Genomic DNA, 23,268 nt, shown 5'->3' with positions numbered 1-23,268 from the left:
TGTTGTGTGCCAGCAGATATATACATGTACAGAGTCATTTTTTTCTGTTGTTAGCATAGTCCTGAGCATGCATGCACTCATTTCTGAGAATGATTGATATACCTTGTACTTTGTGCTGCCTCAAAAAAGCTACCTACAGGTCTCCTATTGACGGAGGGGTTGGGGTGTGATTTTAGGGGTGTTAGGTTTGATTGTCAAAGTTTATGTCCTGGATGTATGGTAACTGTAGTTCCCTTTAATAGATCTATGCAATATAATAAAAAATAATTGTTAAGAAAGTTATGACCAACATTTGTTAATTTGTCATTATTTGAGTAAACCATAGTTTTGTTTTTAAAAACCTTACGTATATTGGGAGAGGTGTCAGTGAGGGTGTTCTCGGGATGAGATTTCTTCATTTTTAACCAGAAATCCAGTTTTTCCGCCAACAATACCTCCCCTCCCCCCCCCTCGAAAAAAAGTCTATAATTTTACATTATTTGTTTATTTTTAAGAATTAAGATCAGTTTTATATGAAGATAAAACCACATGGGACCCCCCAGAAATGCAGAGTAAAGACACATGTTTGTAACCATGGTTTCACTTTCTCAGGCTCAACCGCTCCCAAGCTTTCATGCTTTGCACTCACTGTTTTTTTCACTATTCCTGGATACTAAGCTTACACAGTAGAAACGAGAAACTTAACCTTTTGAGAAACACAGAGAATTTTATGCCGAGGAGAAAAAAGAGGGAAGGGCCGGGGCCTTTAGTATGACATTTTTAGAGGGAATAGAAGGTCCTTTGACAAGTCCTTCTGGGTTTGCCTCTAGAAACAAACCCTTTGAGTATGAGACAACTTGTCGGGGAAAAAAGGTTCTGAGAGGAGTTAGGAGTTCAAACTAACGGGGAAAAAATGCACTTATTATGTTGTATATTTTCAGGGTTCAAATTTTAACACAGTGCCCTGGCATGGAGGCCAGTGTCAGGTCAAGAAACTGAAGAGCAGGGCAAGTCTCCAGTGGACTTGTAATTAAAAATAAAATAAAAATTCATTTCAAAATCTTTGTCTCAAAAGAAAAATGTTGAGATTGAGTCTCACAAACATCTTTCAATCCGTCTGAGTATCAAGCCTAAAAAGACAGTAATAATTTTTCTCTTAGATAGTATAGTGTTTAGTACCTCCATGGTTTATTCAAATAAAAAAGTTTTAGGATAGAAACTCATTTTGATTCTATTCTTTTCTCATCTTGATTCTGGTCTTGCAAATGACACCCCTGGTCCTGTAAAGAATCTGAACTACAAGTCTTGTGGGTTTTCTTTTCAAACTCGAGTCCTGATTTTATTAGCAACCAACCAAAAACATGCGACTTCCCCCATTTTAAATTCCCAGCCACGCCCACCACCCAGCTTTAAAAACATTGCTCTTGTCCGTCACAAGGTGGCGCCGGCTAAACATGTTGTTATCAATATTTTTTGCAGATGGCGACTCTATTTAACCAGATGTTACACGATATACTTCCGCTATTTTTTTAGTGAATGTGTGTAAATGAATCCTGTTCGAGTCAATTGAATATCTGCACAATAAAGCCTACACCTTTGGTAATTATTGGATGACACGTGTGGTGAGCTGCAAGTCGTTCAAATGGTAATATTTTATCTCATTGTGACCTGTGTTGAATGTTTAAAATAAATGTTGTCTGCTGTGCTCTGCGCTCTGATTGTGATGTGTTATTCTATTTTGTGTGTACTGTATCTTCCTTGTTTTTGTGATTTTCTTTACTCACTTTCCGTGACTGTTATGAGGGTAGTGTTTGGTTGAGTGTTGTTTGTTGTAATGTATTGTTACAACTACCATTTTTACCAGCTATGTTTTTAGCAAACACTATTTTTTTAAGCCGTTTATATCATAACACTACGTTAGGTTTTGTTTGCCAAGTACGGGGGGGGGGGGGGGGGGGGGGTGGGGGGGTGGGGGCGGGGACATTACTTCAATTCAATAACCAATATCATATCTCACAACACAAGCGTTTCGTTTTGACCATCTGTCCTTTTGATATTTTTTTATAAATCAAATCTCGCCAAAATTAGGCTATAATTGTGTTCTTTGAACTCTCAAAACTTTAGTTGTGATAAGGTAACCCTCCTGCCGACTGCAGGAGGGTTATGCTATCGCAACTGTCAAAACTTAAGCATGTTAATCGTAGTTGCAGTAACGTAACCCTCCTCCCGACAGCCGCACGACTGTCGGGAGGAGGGTTACATTATCACAACTAGTTAATCGAGAGGGTCAGATCCACTCTGCAAACTCAAAAGACAAATGTTAAAAAGTTATAAGTTTATATTCATAAATACCTCAGATAGTTTCGCTTTTCCTATTGGTGGAGAGCGCGTCACGTGGGGGTGTATAAACCTTTGATAATGACCAGTGTTTGTAACGAGCTGGCTTCAGCGTGTCGGGCGCGCAAGATTATTACGCGGAATGCAATTCATAGCAATAGTAATCGCGTAATCTTCGCACGCACGCGCGTACACACAACCCAGGCGCATCGAACAGATTCACCTCGAATTTTCAATTGTTAAAGTGTCTATAATTGTATTTTTTTTTCGTTTTTTAACAAAAGGGCATTTATGAACGGGAATAAAAGAGTAGTGACTTGTTCTTAAACGTCCGTTTAAAACCTTGCAGGGTCTTTGCCGTGCGATAGAGGCCCTCGCTTTCGGCGACCCTGCCGGCTTTAAACAGCCGTTGAAGAACTCGTCGCTACCCTTTCATTCCCTAATTGTAATTCAGATCACATCCACGCCATTTTACTGTAATTACAATTATGTTGGCAAACCATAATTTGTGTACAGAACAATCCCACGGGTCGGGGAACAGCCCACAAGTCTGTGATCAGTCTGTTTACTTTTTGCTGATTGCTGCGCATGCGATAGTTGTGATAACGTAACCCTCCTCCCTACGGCCTGATGACTCTTGAGCATGCGATTGCAAAAAGGCTACAGACTTGTCCAATACAATCAAATTTTCATGATCGACGTTTGTGTATTATTTAGATTGAAATGTTGATTCCTCTTTGCCTCAAGAAGGGGTGAAATACATGGAAATATGGCAATATTAGAGTGATTGTAGTGTAGACTTAGCTTTTCTGTTTCACACAGGTTATAACTAGACATTGAGACTTTTTCTCGTGTTTTCTGAGCATCTAATGAGAGCTTTTATTTACACAATGCAGCAAGAATAAACTTCAAAATGCTAAATACCTTTTACTTTTACCAAGGAGAAAATGTTAGCGTCCTTGCCCTTTCAAAAATGAAGCGTACAGGCGCAGGCCTGTTCTTTCTATGATTAAGAAGTGTATATTTTTTGCATTTTATAGATTCTAATACACTAGTACAATAAACAGCATGAGGTGTGATAGGCAACATTGTGGCAGAAAGCTTGGGCGATATCGATTTATTTCATCCACGACATATCGCCGACAATAAATCGCGATATTCGATATAATCGCGATTAGTGAAATTTGACATCTTCAGTCTTAAAACTCCAAGTGAAAGTTGTAGAAGAGACAGTCCTAGCATAAGAGAGGTGTTCTGATGACCTATTCTTCTGGTTTTACTCCAATAAAGAACAGCAGAAAATTGTTTCAACGTTGCATTTCATGTAATGAACTATTTGCCACAGACCCCTGATGTAATAGCCTTTTCTCGACTCTTTCTGCAAATAATGTATTATCAAGTACCCAGTACCGTGCCAGTACATGTAACTATGCAGTTTGCGTTCAGCGCTACCTGTTGAACTAATAGTGAGGTTCTTGCGTAAAGAGCGTTTGATGACAAGGCTACTGATGTAAGGGCACTGCTGTGAGCCTGCCATTAGCAAAATCCTCAACAATGCTCAACATGCTCAATGGGGAAAACCCCCTCAATCAGATAGGGACTGAAAACCAAATCTGTACGCAAGACTCTGGTCTGAAGTGGGATTCGAACCAGGGTTAAAGAAACCACTGAGTCTCCCTGATTCCTCAGCTCGGACCCCAAACTCTTCATGCATCTAGTTTGTCTTGATAAATGGAATGTGCCGCTTGAAATATTGGTACCATGATGTCACCAGAGTTCGGGCAGTTTGGCGGAATCCAGCATTCCTCAGGTAGTAGATCATCTCGTTGGACCAACTGTTTGTCAGAGAAGGAAACACAGACAGAAAGAAAACTGTGATGTTGGAATCTTGTTGAAAAACCGAAAAACAAAATGTCAAGATCACAGCTGGCAAGCTGGCAAAACAGGCCACCAAAACTATGAGAAGCATTGTGTGGACTGCTTTGTGGTTTGGTCGTGGTGGCTCAGGCTGATTTCTAGCAAGTGCAAGTTGATTGTTCAAGGCATTTATTTGTCGAGCATGATGACGTGAAATGATGAAGAGCCTGGTGTATGTTATTAAAACAACAAGCAGGCTACTGGTTGTGATGCAAAGGGAGATCACCATCATATATTGAATGTATTCTTGATGTACTTTATCTAAGTAGAAAACACACATCATAGTTTTCAGACTGAAAATTGATCTCCATTCGTTAAGGAAACCCAACGAAGTCGCCAGAAGGGTTCCAATTCCCCACACACAACATACAGCAATTCGTGCACGCCTGACTGTAACAAGTGCATTGTATTGAAGCGCATGCACAACTGAAATGTAACGATCAACGGTTAAGATAAGTAGCGACAAATTAGACATGCAGGTTAAAATTATTCCCAAAAATGCTTTTATTCCACATAGCGTAGAGTCACCACAGTTTTCACAAATCACTGATAAGGTAGCTGGAACAGCAATAACAAACCCAACACCAAGGTTTGCGACTGTCATGGACCTCAGAAATACTTTGGTTGTGTCTTGGATACTGCTGACTTTAGGTAAAACAAATAGAGAAAATAAACCCAGTGTTATTATGAGAATTGAAGTCACACCGACAATGCTACCTCTGATAACGTTGTAGTCGTTCACGTCACTCTCAGTTTCATTCATGGTGGAGTTATTAGTGCTGATATAAGAACAGCTTGAAACAGTGTTAAGGTGTTGTCAGTTGGATCTTCCAGATGTTTATGAAACTATCCTTTCCAGACTAAATTATTCACTCACTCACACATCCAGAGACTGTCATGATGGTCACTGGGGTACCGTGATAGATGCATCTGTTGTCAGGGATCGGCACAGTTATCTGTCCTCTGTCATGCATACAAGGGCAGTGTTTTGGCCTCTCAGTCTCGAATACTGTCAGACCATGAATTCCTCTCTGCTGCTTCCCTCAACTGTTCTTCTGAGGATGGTTTTAGACAGGGAGTCGTAACAGGACACATGAGCATACCAGGCGAGCTTGCGACGTTTCACTATTGCAAGGGGTGGTTCCTGAATGTCAGCATACATGTAGGTGTTGATTTGCTGCCTGACAAAGTCATCTGTCTTGTGCTCTCTGGTTAAGATGCGCAGGTTCTTTCTGTAGTTCACTTATGCTCAGAGGATGTACATGTACCAGAACAATTCAGGTTGAGAGGAACTATCGTTGCTAACGATGAACTCAAGATGAGGATTTTAAGGATAATGATGAGTGGGATGAGATTATTGCTGAGAGTACGACAATAATGGAGAACGTTGAAACTGGTATCTTTGATTACGAATGAATCTTTCAAATCAACACATTAATATTCCACACAGAATAATTTCAATCTGCAGTTTTTAGTTTCATCAAACAAGGCAGAGTTGAGTTCCAAGATGCGGTACCTGTACCAGAATAATCGGGCTGAACCCTAACAATGAACTTAAGACAAAGACGAGAACGTGACTGCGATGGGAGTTCGACAATTATTGAGAATGATGAAACTAGTATCGTGGATAAAGACTGCATCTCTAAAATTAACATTTTTTTTTTGCCTCGTCAAACCAGCCAGCAGTGACCTCAATTCATTTAAGCAGAATTGATGAGTTGCAAACATTGGCCGTGCCCATCATTGACTGCAACTGTCACAGCCATACTTAAAGCCAGCCTGCATATTGCTGGCTTTAAGCATCAATGGTTTAGTAAAATTATTATTAGCAGTGGCTAAGTGATTTTCTGTGTAGTGTCCTCTGTTTAATCGCTGTCTGACTTTATCACTTCAAAGTGATTGCAATTATCGATTGATGTACAAACTGATGCGATCGTCCTCTTTTTTTTCTGTGGCAATTTTCATCAACTTAATGTTTCAGCTGTATAAAGTTTTTGCTTTGTAGACCCACCCCTGTTGTTTGTTATTGGCTGTCGCATCATTAAAAAACATTTAAAAATTCACTGGGAATATTTACTGATGAAACAAACTGTTGACTTTTTGCAGAATGAGATTACAATTTCATCAGGTGAAGTTTTAGATTAATAAAGTTGGCTTTATGTACCCCATTATTAACTGGTCAATTTCTTAAAGAAGTTTAATTTAGGAGAGGGACAGTCTGTTGATCTATGGTTTCACATTAATTGACAGCTTTGTGTGCTTTTACTGTTTTTTGGTTTACATTGAATACTGTCTGGTTTCAACACAGTCTAGCAGACAGTGGCTGGTATCTCCGACTAATAGTAATAAAATAATTATAATTTATTCATTCATATGTTGCCCCATTCCATAAAATGTACACAAGCGCATAACAAAATAATTATAAAAATATTAAAATTTAACGACAGGAAAATATACAGCAATCCAAACAAATGAAAATGAAAAAGGACCTTACAGAACATCCGTAGAGTAAAAATTGCAAATTATTAAGACAGTAAACCCAAATAAATTAGTAAAGGAATAATATGCACTGGAAGGAACAATATGCAATTCATTTCAGAGAAAATAGATTCGATCAACTAGAATAGACTAGATCCAGTCTGATTTCTACAGTTGGGCTGTCATTATAAAGAGCTCTGTTTAAAGGCACTGGACACGATTGGTAATTACTCAAAATATGTATATTAGCATAAAACTTTACTTGGTAACGACCAACAGAGAGCTGTATAATACATTGTGAGAAACGACTCCCTCTAAAAGTAACGTTGTTTTTGAGGTAGTTTCTCGCTAAAATAATAGGCCTAACAGACTTCTGACCAGAAGCCTTTTATTCCTATCTGAAAGCACACTATTTTGTACAACAAGGGTGTTTTTTCTTTCATCATTTTCTTGCAACTTCAATGACTAATTGAGTCCAAATTTTAACAGGTTTGTTGTTTCATGCATTTGTTTGGTATATACTAAGTGAGAATACTGGCCTTTGACAATTACCAAAAGTGTTCTGTGCCTTTGAAGGGTTTGGCTATTTTTTGTACGACTCATCAAAACACAAACGTTCACAGATTTACATTAGACTTACCGGGTTGGTAGAAAGCTTCCCTTAAAATATTACTTGCTGAAGTGCTATAGCTTTTGAGAAATTACTGTACAAAATTCCCTGAAAATATTTTTATCATACAACAGATTTGCACGACTCTGCTCTGTGATTTTAACTTTTTTTCTCAAAACTTAATAATATTGAATATTGAAGCTGAAACTTCCACAGGTAAATTATATTGAGTAGGGATTCATGTCATAGCCGAAATGTGATCTACAAAAGGGTAGCAAAACCCTTTAAAGGCAGTGGACACTATTGGTAATTACTCAAAATAGTTATTAGCATAAAAACTTTCTTGGTTCTGCTTATCAGGCTTAAAGAGTGCCATTCTCAAATCCCAAATCTCATGTTTCTTTGTTTAGCACAGTAAAATATACTTAATGTTGGATATTTTCTACGCTCTAAAAATGTATTTATTATTATTATTATTAATTTGCTGTTCTCATAGCAATGTTCATGTTATAAAGAGTTACAGTATTCAGATGGCTTGTCCAAGTGACCTTGTTATAACGAGCGTTGGCTGTACATGTATGTATTTTGATGTTACTGGCAATCAGTAAACATCCCCTGCTAATAATAGTGGCTTCTAACATGTACGTATAAAGCGCACGTATCTGTCACTTAGTGACGCTCAAGTCGCTTCAACAGTCAGTGTTTTCCTGCAAGGTGTTGTGGAGCTACAATGTACAATGTACGTTTTTGAAATATAATAATAATAATAATAATTGTGGCTTCTTATATAGCGCACATGTCCGTCACTCAGTGACGCTCCTGGCGCTGTAACATACAGTATTTCCTGCAAGGCGTGGGACTACGTTTTGAATTATGAGACCTAATTCTGATAGCACCATGTAATGTTTTACAAGGTGCTGTGGCGCAATTTGCTGCGATGAGACCTACTCCTTTGGATACTATGCTGTGGCACCATGTTCACAATAAAGCCCGGTTCATACTTCCTGCGAAGGGGAATGCGAAGTGATTTTTACTTCACATGGCTGTTCTCACAGCGATTGTTTTGCAGGAGTTGAACACAGTTCAGCTGTTGCCAATTATTTGGTGCAAATTTGTGACGACAAAATTTGTATCGTATTTGCATTCGCAGGAAGAATGACCCGGGCTTGACAGCATAAGGCCGAAATGAAATTTTGACATGTTAGATCTAATGTTACATCTACATTTATATAGGATTAAAACAATTAAGGTCAAAATTGCCTTTAACGTAACATTATTTCCATTGACTCAACAGTTTCCTTTTCTTTTCCCATTTCCACACAGCTTGATTTCATATTGGCTTGAATCCAATCATCATGCCAGCTCTGGTCTTATTCAGACGTCGTTGGAGGATCGGTAGTGACGACTTTGTATTTCCTGGCATATGGTCCTTCCTCTTCAGAATCCTATGGTGAGTTGAAGAATGCATTGCCATGCCTGGAGTTTCACGGAGGCCACGGAGTCCATGGCCTCTGTTTCCCCTTGTCATGACCTTGGTGCCCTTCAAAACTTCCCACAGACTTAAAGATTTTCCAATGGAAGTGCCCTTTGCAAAATGAAAATGGCCTTGCCTTCTCAAACATGAAATTCCAGGTCTGCAATGCAGAGCTTGAATTTACACTGGACCACAGGCATGGGACTAAGGCCCAATTTCATGGCTCTACTTATTGTAAGCACAGAATCGGCTCTTACAGAAGGAGGGAATTCTGTGCTTATGGCAGGCATATTTCATGGGTTAGTGGTGAATTTTGGTTTCTGCGTACTCCACGTTACTAGGCATTCTACGCTTACAAGGCTAGCGCACAAATTCGGCACTTGCACATAAGTGGGGAATCGTGATCGTAAGTGCAAAGTTTGGCAGTAAGCAGAACCATGAAATTGGGTCCAGTAGTTTTAGACATGAAGGTGGGAGGAGGGGCAGTCAAAAGCCATTCAACATGTAACCTGCTGAGACTGTCGACATTAGGGCTAAAAAGCTCAGTTAGTAGAGCGCCGACATGTTAATCCTGAGGCCACAGATTAAAGTTCTGCTCTCGTACATTTGTCTTTGTTCTACCCCAAAATGTTTTAAATTGACCCAGTCAAGTTTCCCTTGTGGGATTATTTCTTTAAACTGATAACTGAATTAATATTTGTATTTGTGGTATCTTTAAACACCGGACATTTTCTTGCTATATGGACTGACGTTCCGACCCATCTTGACTTTCCCCTATACAGGCTAACAGCAGTATTTGTCGTATACACCTCCCGCGTCTCGTTCTTGGAGTGCCACGGGAGGGATCTACTAATGACTTATTTAATCGGCCTGATGACCATTCTATCAGTCACAATATGTCTGGAGTTTATTGTTGTGTACATAAGCGCCCAGGGGTCCATATTTAACGCGTCACCCAGGCGTCATTTACCACTGGTGAGAATAGAGAGTGTAGGACAGAAATAAAACACAGAAAGTGCTGAGCTGAATCGCCGTCGATGATGATAGTGCCCTCTTGCGTCTCCACAAGGCTAACTTTATTATATACCCACCAGTCCCTTAAGAATTTCCTTTCTCCTTTCAAGAAAAAACAGATTTTTATTAACCAAAATATTCTGTCTGAAATTAAGCATGAACATAAAGGAAACGCACTGAATGACCTGTGTCGTACTTCCACGCCCTAGAAATTTGCATATAAAATGTATGTGGTTCAAATGTACAGTTAGCGTCACAAAAAATAACTCCTTCTTGTGACATTTTTTCCTTGTAGTTTCTCTACGTCCGAGTTTTTGTCTTCATTATTGAGATTCTCTTCAGCATCTTGGGGGCCATCTGGATGTTCAGCGAGTTTGAGTTTGACAAGACGAACAGCTGCGAGAGGAACATCGTTCGTCTGGTCCAAGCTGCTGTCATCATCAGCTGGGTGCTCCTGTTCGTCGTTTGCGTCTCCGTGCTGGTTCTCTTTAATCCTTGGCATCACGATCACAGAGATGGAGATGACAATGGTGAGGAGGAGCATGTCATCAACCCGGCTGTGCAACTCAAGTGGGAACAGAGGTACATGATTAACATGCAGGCACTGGATTGTTTCACGAAGACAATTTAATATTAATATTATACAATAGGCCACTACTTAGTGGCTTCTTAAATAATAATAATAAACAGTTTTTATACAGCGCATAATACAAAATAAAGTCTCTAAGCGCTTCTGTTATTGAAGAGATGGGTTTTAAGTTGTGATTTAAATTGTTTTAGCATGGCACAGTCTTTGAGATTGTTTGGAAGAGAGTTCTATAGTCTAGGTGAAGCATATTGGAAGGAACGTTGACCGTAGAACTTCGTGTGAACTGGAACTGCTGTGAGAAGACCTTTCGCATATCCGTAACTCATAAGTTAAGAGTACAATGTAGCCCACCTCCTGAAGTTGCCAGCCATGGCCTTTTGATGTTAAATACTAAGGCATTGTCTTATTTCTTACTTTCAGATGCAAGATGCTGTGTTGTTGTGCAGGAAAGGATGATAATTCCCAAGTAGCATATGCTGAAGTGGCTGCTATCCTCTCCAAATTCTTCCATGTGAGTCATCCATTACGATAATAATTATTTCTTTTCTTTTTTAACTTTCAAAGCTCAAACACCTCAAAGCTCAAGGACAAAAGTGTCACGACGGGGACTCAAACCCACACTTTGCTGAACAGAAACACCAGGGCCTAATTTCATAAAGTCTGTAAGCACAAACAATTGCACAGCACAGAAAAGTATTATCAGCCAAATTTACATTAAGTTTGCCTTGTTGTGATACACGTAGGTGCCCCACTCATTGTTGCTGACATTTTTCAAGCAGTATTTTCTGCTTACAGCTTCATGAAATTAAGCCTAGGGCTTGAGTTGGTTGAACAGAGTTAAAACCTTTTATGTAAACTATCATATCGCCATGGCGGATAAGAGCAATGAACTCAAGCTCTGATGTTTCTGTTCAGCAGAGTTTGGGTTCGAATCCCGGTCGTGACACTTGTGTCCTTGAGCGAGACACTTAACCATAAGCTTTTCTCCACCCAGGGGTACATTTAAATGGTTACCTGTGAGAGCAAATTTGGTTCTTGTGATTGATTAGCTTAGTGCGCTACATATTTGGCGGCACAGACTGAATACTCCCCAGGGAGCTGAGATGTTTTAAGGAATGATTTAAGGCCCAGTGACCAGAGGTAATAATGTTGAAGCGCCATGAGCATCACTGCGTGACGGACCTGAGCACTGTATAAGAAGCCACTATTATCATTAATGTTGTTATTTTCGCCTTAAGGGTCTGGACACAGTGCCTTCAGACATCATCGCTGGTCTCATCCTGATGCAGTTGGAACAGGAGCGACTCATGCGGAATGGCGAGCAGCCCACATTGACCCGCCCGTGCGGGCCTTGCCTCTCCGCCCCCTCCCAGCCTGCTATAGAGGAGGTGCCCCAAGCCCTACACTACCTGAGATTTGCGAGCAGTGCCTACGGGTGGAAGATGTTTGTCTGTGCTGATTTGTGCTGTGGGATCTGCAAACTCTGTGAATATTGCAAGTAAGTTGAGCATTATCTATCTGGCAAGTTGATACACACATGGTGTAACCGCAAACTAAATATATAATGAGCTTTAGTTTTTTTTTATATTTTATGAATATATTGAACTTAAAGAGGTAGGGAATTGTCAAATTCATTTTTGTGATGTACTCATTTTCCAATAAATATATTCCTCATGTGAGCAAGGCAAACTTACAAGTCTCTAAAACGGTGTAAATTACCATTGTGCAAAAACCTGTCAATATTCAAAGCATCTAATGACATAATTCTGAGAAAAATGGGTGAGTTATTTTTTTACAGGGATGTTTTGGTTCATTACCAACATTTTCAGAGCAATATTTGAAATATGGCATCATTTGATCTCAGCAACTAATGGATTTTTACACTCCATGGCTAAAATTTGTGTCACTAATAATGTTAAATTCAAGGCCGTTTTGATTTAATATTATCAAAAGTCAGTTATGAACCAATGTATTCTTGGTCAAAAATGTACCAAACAATTTTGTTTAACTCGCATGAGGACTTGATCTAATGGAAAATCAGTACATCACAAAAACTAATTGGTTGTTTCCCTTCCTCATTAAGTAGCTGAAAATTACTCTTTTCTGTACTCTAGCCTAATTAAGCTCATTTGACTAATGGCTGTAGATGTATTCGTAAAGGCAAAGCTTTTAAGCTTTTAAAATGGTTTTGGTACTTTTTGTACAACACAAAACACAAACGCACACAGACTTACATTAAGCTTACACGGTTTAAAGACAATAATGGTAGAATTCTTCCCTTAAAATATTACTTGCTGAGGTGCTGTAGTTTTTGGGGAAAAATGAGTAAAACAAATTCACAAAAACAGTTTTTTTTTTAGTGAGATGAAAATTATTTTAGCATGTACAAAGAATTTACGCGACTCTCCTGAATTTTTTTTTTTTTCAACTTATGATTTTCGACTAATGATGCTGAAACGTCTACGTTAAATAGTATTGCAGGCAATTTTATTCACAATGAGTATGGATTCATGTCGTGGCCAAAAACTTGATCTACAAAAGGTATCAAAACCCTTTAAAGATGGGAAACAAATTCTATATCATTAATGAGTTTGTTGTTATGCATTGAATGGCCTCCTGCATGTTTAGCAGAGCAAAAATGCCACACACAAAATTAATCAGCCGCTACTTAAACAAAATCTTTACTTGCTGCTCAACAATTAGTGATTAGTGTGCTCAAAACATGCTCAGTCTAAATACTCATGCCATTCAAAATTTGCTGAAAGAAATCATTCCCTATTATAACAAATAAAGCTGTTTTTTAATAACTGCAAAATTCATACTTGTATAACTATAACTGATTTGATAGTTTGTCGTGTGTCATTGCTGAGCAATCGAGCTCACTGGACCCAAGCTCTGGTGTTTCTGTTCAGTAGAGTGTGGGTTCTAGTCCTGGTTTGGACATTTGTGTCTTTAAGCATGATACCACTATTGCTGCATCCTTCAGACCTGTTTCTGTGAATAAAATTGTCCTTTGCCCTCCCTTATTGCTTTTCACCAACTTTCTGAAAATGTAAGGAATGACCAGCGGATGTGAGTATACAAACAAATTGAATTTAATGTTCTTAACCTTTCAATTTGTACCATTTGGTTTATGAATGAATGAGCACCATTTAGATTGTTTTTTAAAGCATGTCAATTCCGATGCATGTTTGTTTAGCTTTTAGTGGTTTTAACAGACCATTTTAGTTAATATATGTTTAGTTGTGTGTTGGTTCACTGGAGTTAGAGTTAGTGTAATTGAAGGTGCGGGTGAATTTATGAGTTTTAGTGATATAATGGGATTTGTGTAGTTTAAACTTTTAACACTTAGGTAGTTACTGCAGCTACTGTAACAACAGCAAGTTTGACTGGTTGACTGATGGTTGATTTTAACCTAGCACTAAACCTGTACCTAATTAATACTGGTCAGTCAACTGCTAAATGCAACTTTAACTGCAAACTAAAGCCCAGTTCATACTTCCTGCGAATAATGCAAATTTTTACATCACATGGCTGTTTTCACAGCAAATGTTTTGCAGGAGTTTAGAACTAGTCAACTGATGTGAATTACTCGTTGCTAATTTGTGACGTCATAATTCGTTTTGCATTCACATTCGCAAGATGTATGTTCAAACCGGGCTTAATGGTTGGTTGACTGGTGGTGATCTCTACCATGACGATTTAACCAGTTCCTAGTTTAAACTGGTCAGTCAACTGCTTAGTGTAAGTTTGTTTGCTAACTAATGGTTGACTGGTGGTGATCTCTACCATGACGATTGCACCAGTTCCTAGTTTAAACTGGTCAGTCAACTGCTTAGTGTAAGTTTGTTTGCTAACTAAAGGTTGACTGGTGGTGATCTCTACCATGACGATTGAACCAGTTCCTAGTTTAAACTGGTCAGTCAACTGCTGAGTGTAAGTTTGTTTGCTAACTAAAGGTTGACTGGTGGTGATCTCTACCATGACGATTGCACCAGTTCCTAGTTTAAACTGGTCAGTCAACTGCTTAGTGTAAGTTTGTGTGCTAACTAATGGTTGACTGGTGGTGATCTCTACCATGACGATTGCACCAGTTCCTAGTTTAAACTGGTCAGTCAACTGCTTAGTGTAAGTTTGTTTGCTAACTAATGGTTGACTGGTGGTGATCTCTACCATGACGATTGCACCAGTTCCTAGTTTAAACTGGTCAGTCAACTGCTTAGTGTAAGTTTGTTTGCTAACTAATGGTTGACTGGTGGTGATCTCTACCATGACGATTAAACCAGTTCTTAGTTTAAACTGGTCAGTCAACTGTTTAGTGTAAGTTTGTTTGCTAACTAATGGTTGACTGGTGGTGATCTCTACCATGACGATTAAACCAGTTCCTAGTTTAAACTGGTCAGTTAACTGTTTAGTGTAAGTTTGTTTGCTAACTAAAGGTTGACTGGTGGTGATCTCTACCATGACGATTAAACCAGTTCCTAGTTTAAACTGGTCAGTCAACTGCTTAGTGTTAGTTTGTTTGCTAACTTATGGTTGATTGGTGATTGGTGTTTTCCTGGGGGTGGATTTCTTAGAGAGTTACATGTAGGACTTGTCTTTTTTCAAGTTAGGACAAGTTACTTGTCTTAATTTTAAGACTGGCCATACATTTTAATATCTCTTAAAGGGACTGGTCCTGACTCTTTGCGGGATCGACCCCTGATATGATATAATTGTAAGCGATTTCCTATAGACACCTTTTTAATGTATTGTAAGTTTAACTAATCGTTTTATAGTTGTGCTTTTCCATAACTTTTTAAATTTCGCGGTTTGTGGTTTTAATTATTGGCTGGTCCATTTTGTGGTTTATATTTTGAGAAATCTTTTATACTCTTTGGTTATTTTTGCTCTTGTATGCAGCTATTTTTAATGTGTACAGCGCCTTGGGATCCAGTCATGGATGTAAGGTGCTTTATAAGCGTTGTTTATTATTATTATTATTATTGTTGATCTCTACCATGACCACTAAACCAGTTCCTAGTTTAAAGACACTGGACACTATTGGTAATTGTCAAAGACCAGTCTTCTCACTTGGTGTATCTCAACATATGCATTAAATAACAAACCTGTGAAATTTGAGCTCAATTGGTTGTCGGAGTTGCGAGATAACTATGAAAGAAGAAAACACCCTTATCACACGAAGTTGTGTGCTTTCAGATGCTTGATTTCGAGACCTCAAATTCTAAACTTGAGGTCTCGAAATCAAATTCGTGGAAAATTACTTCTTTCTCGAAAACTATGCCACTTCAGAGGGAGCCGTTTCTCACAATGTTTTATACTATCAACCTCTCCCCATTACTCGTTACCAAGTGAGGTTTTATGTTGATAATTATTTTGAGTAATTACCAATAGTGTCCACTGCCTTTAAACTGTTTGTTTGCTAACTAATGGTTGGTTGGTGGTTGATCTTAACCTACCACCATGAAGACTAAACCTGTACCTAGTTTCAACTGGTCAGTCAAATAATAATATAACATTGTTATAACATTGAATGAGATAATGCTGCATTTTACTCATTGTATACATCTCCACTCTCTGTCGGTGACTGCAGTTTTTCTCATACTGGCCCTACTCTTTGAAACAGTCTTCCACTTGGCCCTTCATCAAGCCTCTTCCTTTTCAGCCAGTTCTTTCAAAAAAATTACTCAAAACCTATTTGTTCACACTTTATATCCAATTTTAGTGTTTATTTTTATACTACATGTTTTGCTGCATAACTGAATTGTGCGCTATATACAGGCATGATATTCCTCATATTTAAGTCTGATTTCCCATTTGTTTTGCCCTTGTGAAAAATCAGAAAAATTGGTTAAATAGCCTTTCAAATTCTATTCAATTACTATATACATGTAGGTCACCCCTTTGTGCTAAATACTCTTTCCCTACTTTAATCAGAGACAAGCTATTATTAGTATTACCAGCAAGAAACCCCTCGCAACACACGTACATACAATATTGCATGAATTATAGTAAGATTATTATATAAGAAGCCACTAGTACTATTATTACTACTATTTGTATGTAGATGCTGTGGATGTTTGAGACAGAGTAGCCGTACTGAGAAGGACAACTGTTGCCAGTGTGACACGGCAGCTGTCAAGTACACCACCGGACTAGAGGAAGAAGACATTATTTATATTAGCTTTCATAATAAAGTAAGTCAGGGAACCATGCAGAATGCTTTCGTTGTGCCGGTGCCAAAACTTTGAGCAAGATCGAGGCCGCACTTTCTAGTTGAATCATGATTGACCACTGACTAGCAACTTATATGCTCAGAAAGTACTTGTTAAAAGACTCATTTAGAAGTCTAGTCAACCACCAATTGGGGAGGTATTCAAAAATTTCATTGCCTTCCACTTGTTTACTATTGCGTCACTGGTTCCCTTCTGCGCTTTACACATGTTAACAGCATGGAACAAGCTATCGGGACCGCGGATGAAACCTTGAGGCTGGTTCCAATCAACCACAGTAGTCAAGCAATGGTCGACCAGCCTGGGTTCGAGTCAAACTTGTTCTTTGTATCTGGCATGAGAACAGCTCCATGTAAAACTGATTGCATCTGGATCAAGTTTACCCAATAGACCCTTTGCACAATGCGGAACGCACCTCCTAAAGCAACTTTCCGTCCGCCATGACAGGGGTCAAAGTAACACTTGTGGGGTTGCTAAGTGCCTCCCAATTGATCAGAAAGTCAAGCAAAATATGTGTGTCAGCATCTTCACAATTGTTACTTTGGCCCCTGTCATGGCTGCCGGAAAATTGCTTTTGTGCAAAGGTTCTACAGAGACCATTCATTTCTCTATAATTTGGCATGTCATGGCCAAGCCGTTTAGTGCATCGAATGCAAGTTCTGGTTGCTGAGTATTCAGGATGTGGGTTAAAAATCTCAGTCAAGAGTCTTGTGTCCTTGAGCAAGACGCTATCATTGCTTCCCATCACAGGCGTGAGGGTACAGATGGTTCTTGTGCTTGATTTAGCTTGGTTTTATTGAGTTCTCTCTTTGGGCTTGCAGGTATTTGAGATTCCATTTTTCGTTGCCTTGGATCACGAGTATCAATCAGTTGTTGTTACAATCAGAGGATCGCTCTCGTTCAGGGTGAGTTAAATTCATGCTTTTGGTATGTTGTTAAGAGCACCGGTGTCTTAGGGAAATATGTCCCCAGAGAATCTGTCCCCCATATGGGAAATTAACATGGGCTGAAGGAGGAGGATTCAAAAGAAGGCGCTAATTCAAATGTAGTCCCACTTACCCTGTAGGAAATATTGTATGTTATAGCGCCAGGAGCGTCATTGAGTGACGGATATGCGCGCTATATAAGAAGCCACTATTATTATTATAATTATTATTCATAAATACCTAAGACAGTTTATCCATTCTGATTGGTCTAGAGGGCATCACGAGTTGTTGTTTGAACGGATGATATAACACCAGTAAAAAGTGTTATAACATGGGCGTGACACGCGACTTTGCACTTGCGCTTATAAGGCAGTTTCTTCATTCCTATTGGTCGAGAGCAACGGCTGAAACAATTGTGCCACATTAGGCAATACGCGCGATGCGCACATCATCTCCTTATAAGGAGAGGTTCACTCGAGGACCTTACCATTTCATAGCTGGAGGGGTGTTGTGTTGAAAGAAATCATTGAACAATTATAACTTTTGCATTTATTTTACCTTATGACCAAAAAGTGTTGATGTTTTTTTACCGAAAAGGTATTTATGAATGGGAATCAAAGTGTGTTGAATCTGTTTTCAACTAGTGGTTTAAACCCGCTGAGGCCTGGTTCTTGACTTCGTCTCGGTAAAATTATCAAGTACAGGCCTCGGAGCGGGTTTAAACCACTAGTTGACAACCTCTTCACCGCACATTGATTCCCTTATTATTATCAGAAGAAGTTTGTACACAGTTGGGGGAGTATCTCCTGCCGCACCAGACTCTAGCCTGAACATCTGACATCACACTTTGCGGCCGTATTCGAATTGTCGGCTACAGCTACGGCTATTATAATAATAATAATAATAAGACTTGTAATGCGCACATATCCACCCTGCTGGGTGTTCAAGGCTATGGCGTTTGTTAAGGGTGTTGCTAAGGACGTGCTATACTTCATACACATTATCTAGCTATAACCGTAGCTGTAGCCAGCTATTCGGGCACCGGCTGAGAATGTTGAACTTTACAATTAAGTGACTTGATGGTGAAGCTTGGTACTTTGTCTTGACCCTGGCAGGATGCATTGACAGATGCTACAGCCGAGTCTATTAAACTGGACATTGAGGGACAAGAAATCTACGCACACAAAGGCATTACTCAGTCTGCAGTGTACATCAGAGACAAGTTGGAGAAGGAGCATATACTGGAGAGGGCATTCCAGCAGGCACCGGTAAGAAACAAACAAGAAGAAACTATAAATCAATAGTAAACTTGCGGGTACAACCATGTGTAAATCTCTTAGGGTGAGTGTTGGCTCTGAAAAGAGCCAGTTTTGTCTTGACGTTTCAAACAGTATACTCTGCTCTTCTTCTTCTTATTTCTCCACACCATGCAAAGCTTCAAACAATAGTTAAGAAACAAACAGATGAAGTTTTGCATCATTTGTTTAGCACCTGCACTCAAATAGGGGTCTTGTCAACATAAATCCAGGACAGGTAGTTGGATAACAATTCTTTGATGTCAAATTTGTGTTTTATTTCCGTCGGACTTTATCTCTACATGTATGTGAGACATGGGTTTAACTCATTGAATTGCACTTATTTCTTCGATACTAAGTTTTTAATTCTCCATTCCGTTTCTCTGCCTCTTACAGCCTGTCACAATTCAAACGTAATATAAATTGTCATTTTTCTACTTCATGTTTGGCTTTCAGCTCCGTTCTGTATTTTATTTTGTTTGATTTGATTGTTCTCATCAGGATTACAAGTTAGTGATTGCTGGTCACAGCCTAGGGGCTGGTGCTGGAACCATTCTGTCCATGTTACTATACAACACATGGCCTGGCCTTAAATGTTATGCATTCGCTCCACCTGGTGGGCTTTTAAGGTAGGTCTACCCTAAATACCACTCCCTAGCGTCATTTAATGCATGTGCTGTAAATATATTAGCTTTGAACTTGAACATTTTATCAGAGCTGTTTCCACTGTTATAAATTATTTTGTTGAAATTTTTTATTAAAATTATCCTTTAACTTTTGTTTAATAGTACTGAAGGAGTAAACTACACTTCGGACTTTGTGATGACAGTCTTGCTCGGTGAAGACCTTGTGCCAAGGTAAGTCTACAGGCATTCAGGTTGGCATAGTAGTTTCTTCCCTTGCACCCATACTATAAACCATATAATCCTGGAGTGCTTAATCTTGGGACCTCCGAACGGTGCTACTGGCCCGACGACCCTTGATGGCGATATTATTAATTGGCTCTCCTTGGACCTGCCAGTCGATGATTTGTTGGTGACCGCATGAACCAATGAACGAACCTTTGGAGAAAACTGATTTACAGGTCTTGAATCAACCTACTGCCTGTCTTGTGGTACCCTGTCATGGTTTTTACTGTCGCGCCTTTTGCAAAGTTCCATTTAAGTATGTTCATGTTTTTTTTTATAGAAGTGTCCCTTAACCAGAGGAAAATTGCTGTGTCCTTTGAAGAACATTATATATTTTTCAGTTGTGACTTGAGGGGAATTGGTCAATACATCAGTGTTCAGTTTCAGGCCTTTTGATTGTCTTCTAATCTTAACCCTGATTTTGTTTTAGGCTAGCACTTGGCACTCTTGAAGAGCTGAAAGCTAGAATGATTGATGTTGTCAAGAGGACAGATAGACCAAAGGTACGACAAATACTAGTTTTGTGTCTTAATGTGGTTATGTTGAAAGATATCAGTTTTTATGTTTCACTGTCAGTAAAGTTTCTCAGATTGTACATGTAAATTCCAATCAGGGAGTATTCAAATCTTCCTGCGTGGACATATTTGTATACATCTACATTTATATAGGAATAAAACCATCAAGTTGTTAAAAAAACAAATGTACGCTTTGCCTCAAAGGATAGAGTCAGTGTGTTGATACTGATCTTAACCCATTCTCTTGCAGTACCAAACACTTTTAGGTGGCTGTTGGTGGACAGTATGCGGTTTTCCTGAGAACCTTCCTTATTCGAGTGTATTGTCCGACGTCCATCCCACGGAGGACCCAGAGAGCCGTCGGCCATTGATCAACAACCAGTCTACTCCGCGACCCCGGCCTAACTATACAGGGGTACAACCAGAGGGCAATGGAGGGACGGTAGGGGGTGAAGCCGGAGGAGGGAGGGGGAGGATTGAGCTGTACCCCCCTGGTAGAATCCTTTGGGTTACAGAGGACGTCAGACATACAAGGTAAGCTTGGAATTCATTACAGGAAAGCTCCATTAAAGAAAGAGGCTAACATTCTTTCATCTGACAACTAACACCTGGTATCTCCATGTAATTCCTTTTCCAAACAGTGGACTTACATGGATCATGCACAAACCAGTAGGGCTGCTGACTCATCCATTAAGTTGCGTCAAGTAAACTTGAACAATCAAATCAATTCACTATTCATTTTTCAAATTGTTTTCCAACAGGAGGCTTTGTTGCAATAAGCCCTCCTATAAAATCCGCTGGGCAACTTGCCAAGATTTGAGCCACATCATCATCAGTCCGGCCATGGTGACCGATCACCTGCCCATCAACCTCTCCAAAGCGCTGCAAGAAATTGAGGAGACTACCTGCGTGACCTTCCATACCGACGAGCCTCCGGTATGAGTGGCGGTATTCCTGTGCGTGTATTTGTGTGTGTGTTTTATACCAAAGGAAGTGCTTCAGCAACGGCTAAGGTATGATTATGGGTGTGTCCAATTAGCTTCCCTGCGTCGACCCCGCAGTGCTCATTCGGGTGAGCCCCTGAAAAGAGCTAATCGAACCATCACTCACCCTTTCTTGGTGACATCCACTCACCCTTTCTTGGTGACATCATGCACCTCAGGCCAGCCCCAGTTGACCCATTCCACAAGCAGGGCACTGGGGGCTGACCTGGGTGAGCGCCTCGAATGAAGTCAAAGCTATTCAAACATACCAGGGGCAGATCAGGGTAGAACCGGGGAAGCTAATCGAACGCAACCCTGTATGATTGTAATGAGTACTTGTATAGCAATGGCCCATGCCATGCAGGGCTTGAACTTAGAGGGAAAATCCACAAGACCACAAGGGCTTGTGGCTCGAAATGTTTACGAGACCTGAATTTCTTTTTACAATACCAGAATCAAACTACGAAAAACTTACTGATCAGTAACTTTTTTCAAACTGGTGGAAGCCAGATTTAAAGATAGTTTGATTGAATTCAACTACTATGAGTGACTTTAATCATGAAGTAGGGTCCTATCTCTGCAACCGATAACCTGCAGAATTAAATTGTTGGCTTGTTAAGCCCAATGATGCCACAAAGTTACGCCAAACTCCTTTTACTGGTTTAATTGGTAAATGTGCTTTCAGTGATAAGCATACGGTTTTATCATAGAGAAAGCTCTATGGATTTTATACACTCATTGATAACAGCTGCATGTTAAATATTGTGATGAAGTTTGCTAGAATTTGGTAGCCAACTAAATACCAAGCTTTTTGACCTTGCGTTCAACATTCAGTGATGGTCAACCATGTTGTATGAATATTGCAACTGGATAATTTTATTAAAGTTTCATGGCCTGATTTTTGCCGAAATAAATTGTTTTTTGTATTTTTTTCTCGTAATTCACTTTGACAAATGATGTTTCTATACGAAAAACATACACAATTTTTGTGTATGTTACTACAAATCACAAAATTCATGTAACATGCAAAATAATCTTGTACATGGCTGATTGCTGTGAGAAAATGTCGGGATCTTGACCATTGTTTGTTTTTTAATTTATTACCACTAATCATCGACAGAATTGACTGTGCAATATATTGAATTTCATAAAATAGCTATAAATGTACATTCACATTTTGGGGTAAAATTGGCCTAAAAATCAGACTTGGCACCTAATGTTCCTTGATGTACCAACTACAAGATTATTGAATTATTGGGTTTTCTTGAAATTTGAAATTATCTAAACCTATGACTGTCTGGGATTGGCAGGCTTGATCTTTCGAGCTTGCAAGATTTTATGGAAATAATATTTTTAAAAGCTATTTCCATATTTTTTCTTGTGAATAGTTGGCTTGTCATTTTCGCCCTGTGCAATTGACATATTCGTACAGCTCACAAGAGATGATGTAAACAATTATACAAATGAAAACAATTCTTCTGTCTTAATTATAAGTTTACCCAGTCAGTTTCCTCTGTGGTTAAAACTGGATATTTGAAATAAAAAAGGTGATCCCCTGGCTGGAGTTGTCCAGGTTGTATCGTAAACTTGGGTGTATGGATTCTGACTGGCACCACTGAACAAAGATATTGACAAAATAGGGAGACTGCCAACTTGGGGCTAAATAGCTCAGTTGGTAGAGCGCTCGCACATCAAAACTGGAGGTCGTTGGTTCAAATTCTGCTCTAGCCAATTTTTCTATGTCCAACCCCAAATTATTTATTTAATATTGATAGTGTAAACAAAATTGTCATATCGCTTTTTAAAATGCGTATTAAACTTAGAGAGTAAATTTGAGGAAGAAACTTCAATTTATACGTATGAGGATCATACAATAGCATTTCAAGGGTCTGTATACGTTTGGTATGACTCTGAAAATGAATGGCAATAAAAAGGAACTTGGTTAGAATTACAGAAGCTCTGGATAGTTTATGCAGTTTGAGAAACTTTTAACTTCAAATAACTGCGGCT

The 23,268-nt window shown here is 39.2% G+C and overlaps 1 protein-coding gene across 2 annotated transcripts; it reads left to right on the top strand.

The window, feature by feature from the left end:
* Positions 1-1,468: 1,468 nt before the first annotated feature.
* On the top strand, positions 1,469-22,784 carry LOC117292248 (sn1-specific diacylglycerol lipase beta-like). 2 transcript variants are annotated; one of them, XM_033774234.1, is made up of 15 exons: positions 1,469-1,624; positions 8,645-8,771; positions 9,578-9,770; positions 10,105-10,391; positions 10,819-10,909; positions 11,637-11,896; positions 13,456-13,470; positions 16,466-16,595; positions 17,453-17,536; positions 18,673-18,825; positions 19,354-19,481; positions 19,641-19,709; positions 20,191-20,263; positions 20,526-20,809; positions 21,037-22,784. In XM_033774234.1, exons 2-15 carry the CDS (start codon positions 8,677-8,679, stop codon positions 21,215-21,217), a joined length of 2,043 nt encoding a protein of 680 aa, XP_033630125.1. In that variant the 5' UTR covers positions 1,469-1,624; positions 8,645-8,676; the 3' UTR covers positions 21,218-22,784. The 2 variants fall into 2 exon arrangements, with proteins under 2 accessions (XP_033630125.1, XP_033630126.1); XM_033774235.1 differs by lacking the exon at positions 13,456-13,470.
* The last annotated feature ends 484 nt before the right edge of the window (positions 22,785-23,268 follow it).

The sequence above is a fragment of the Asterias rubens genome, chromosome 7 (assembly GCF_902459465.1).
Source record: "Asterias rubens chromosome 7, eAstRub1.3, whole genome shotgun sequence".
Classification (NCBI taxonomy): Eukaryota; Metazoa; Echinodermata; class Asteroidea; order Forcipulatida; family Asteriidae; genus Asterias; species Asterias rubens.
The sequence above is the reverse complement of the archived record's forward strand: the minus strand, read 5'-3'. Positions and strand labels throughout refer to the sequence as shown.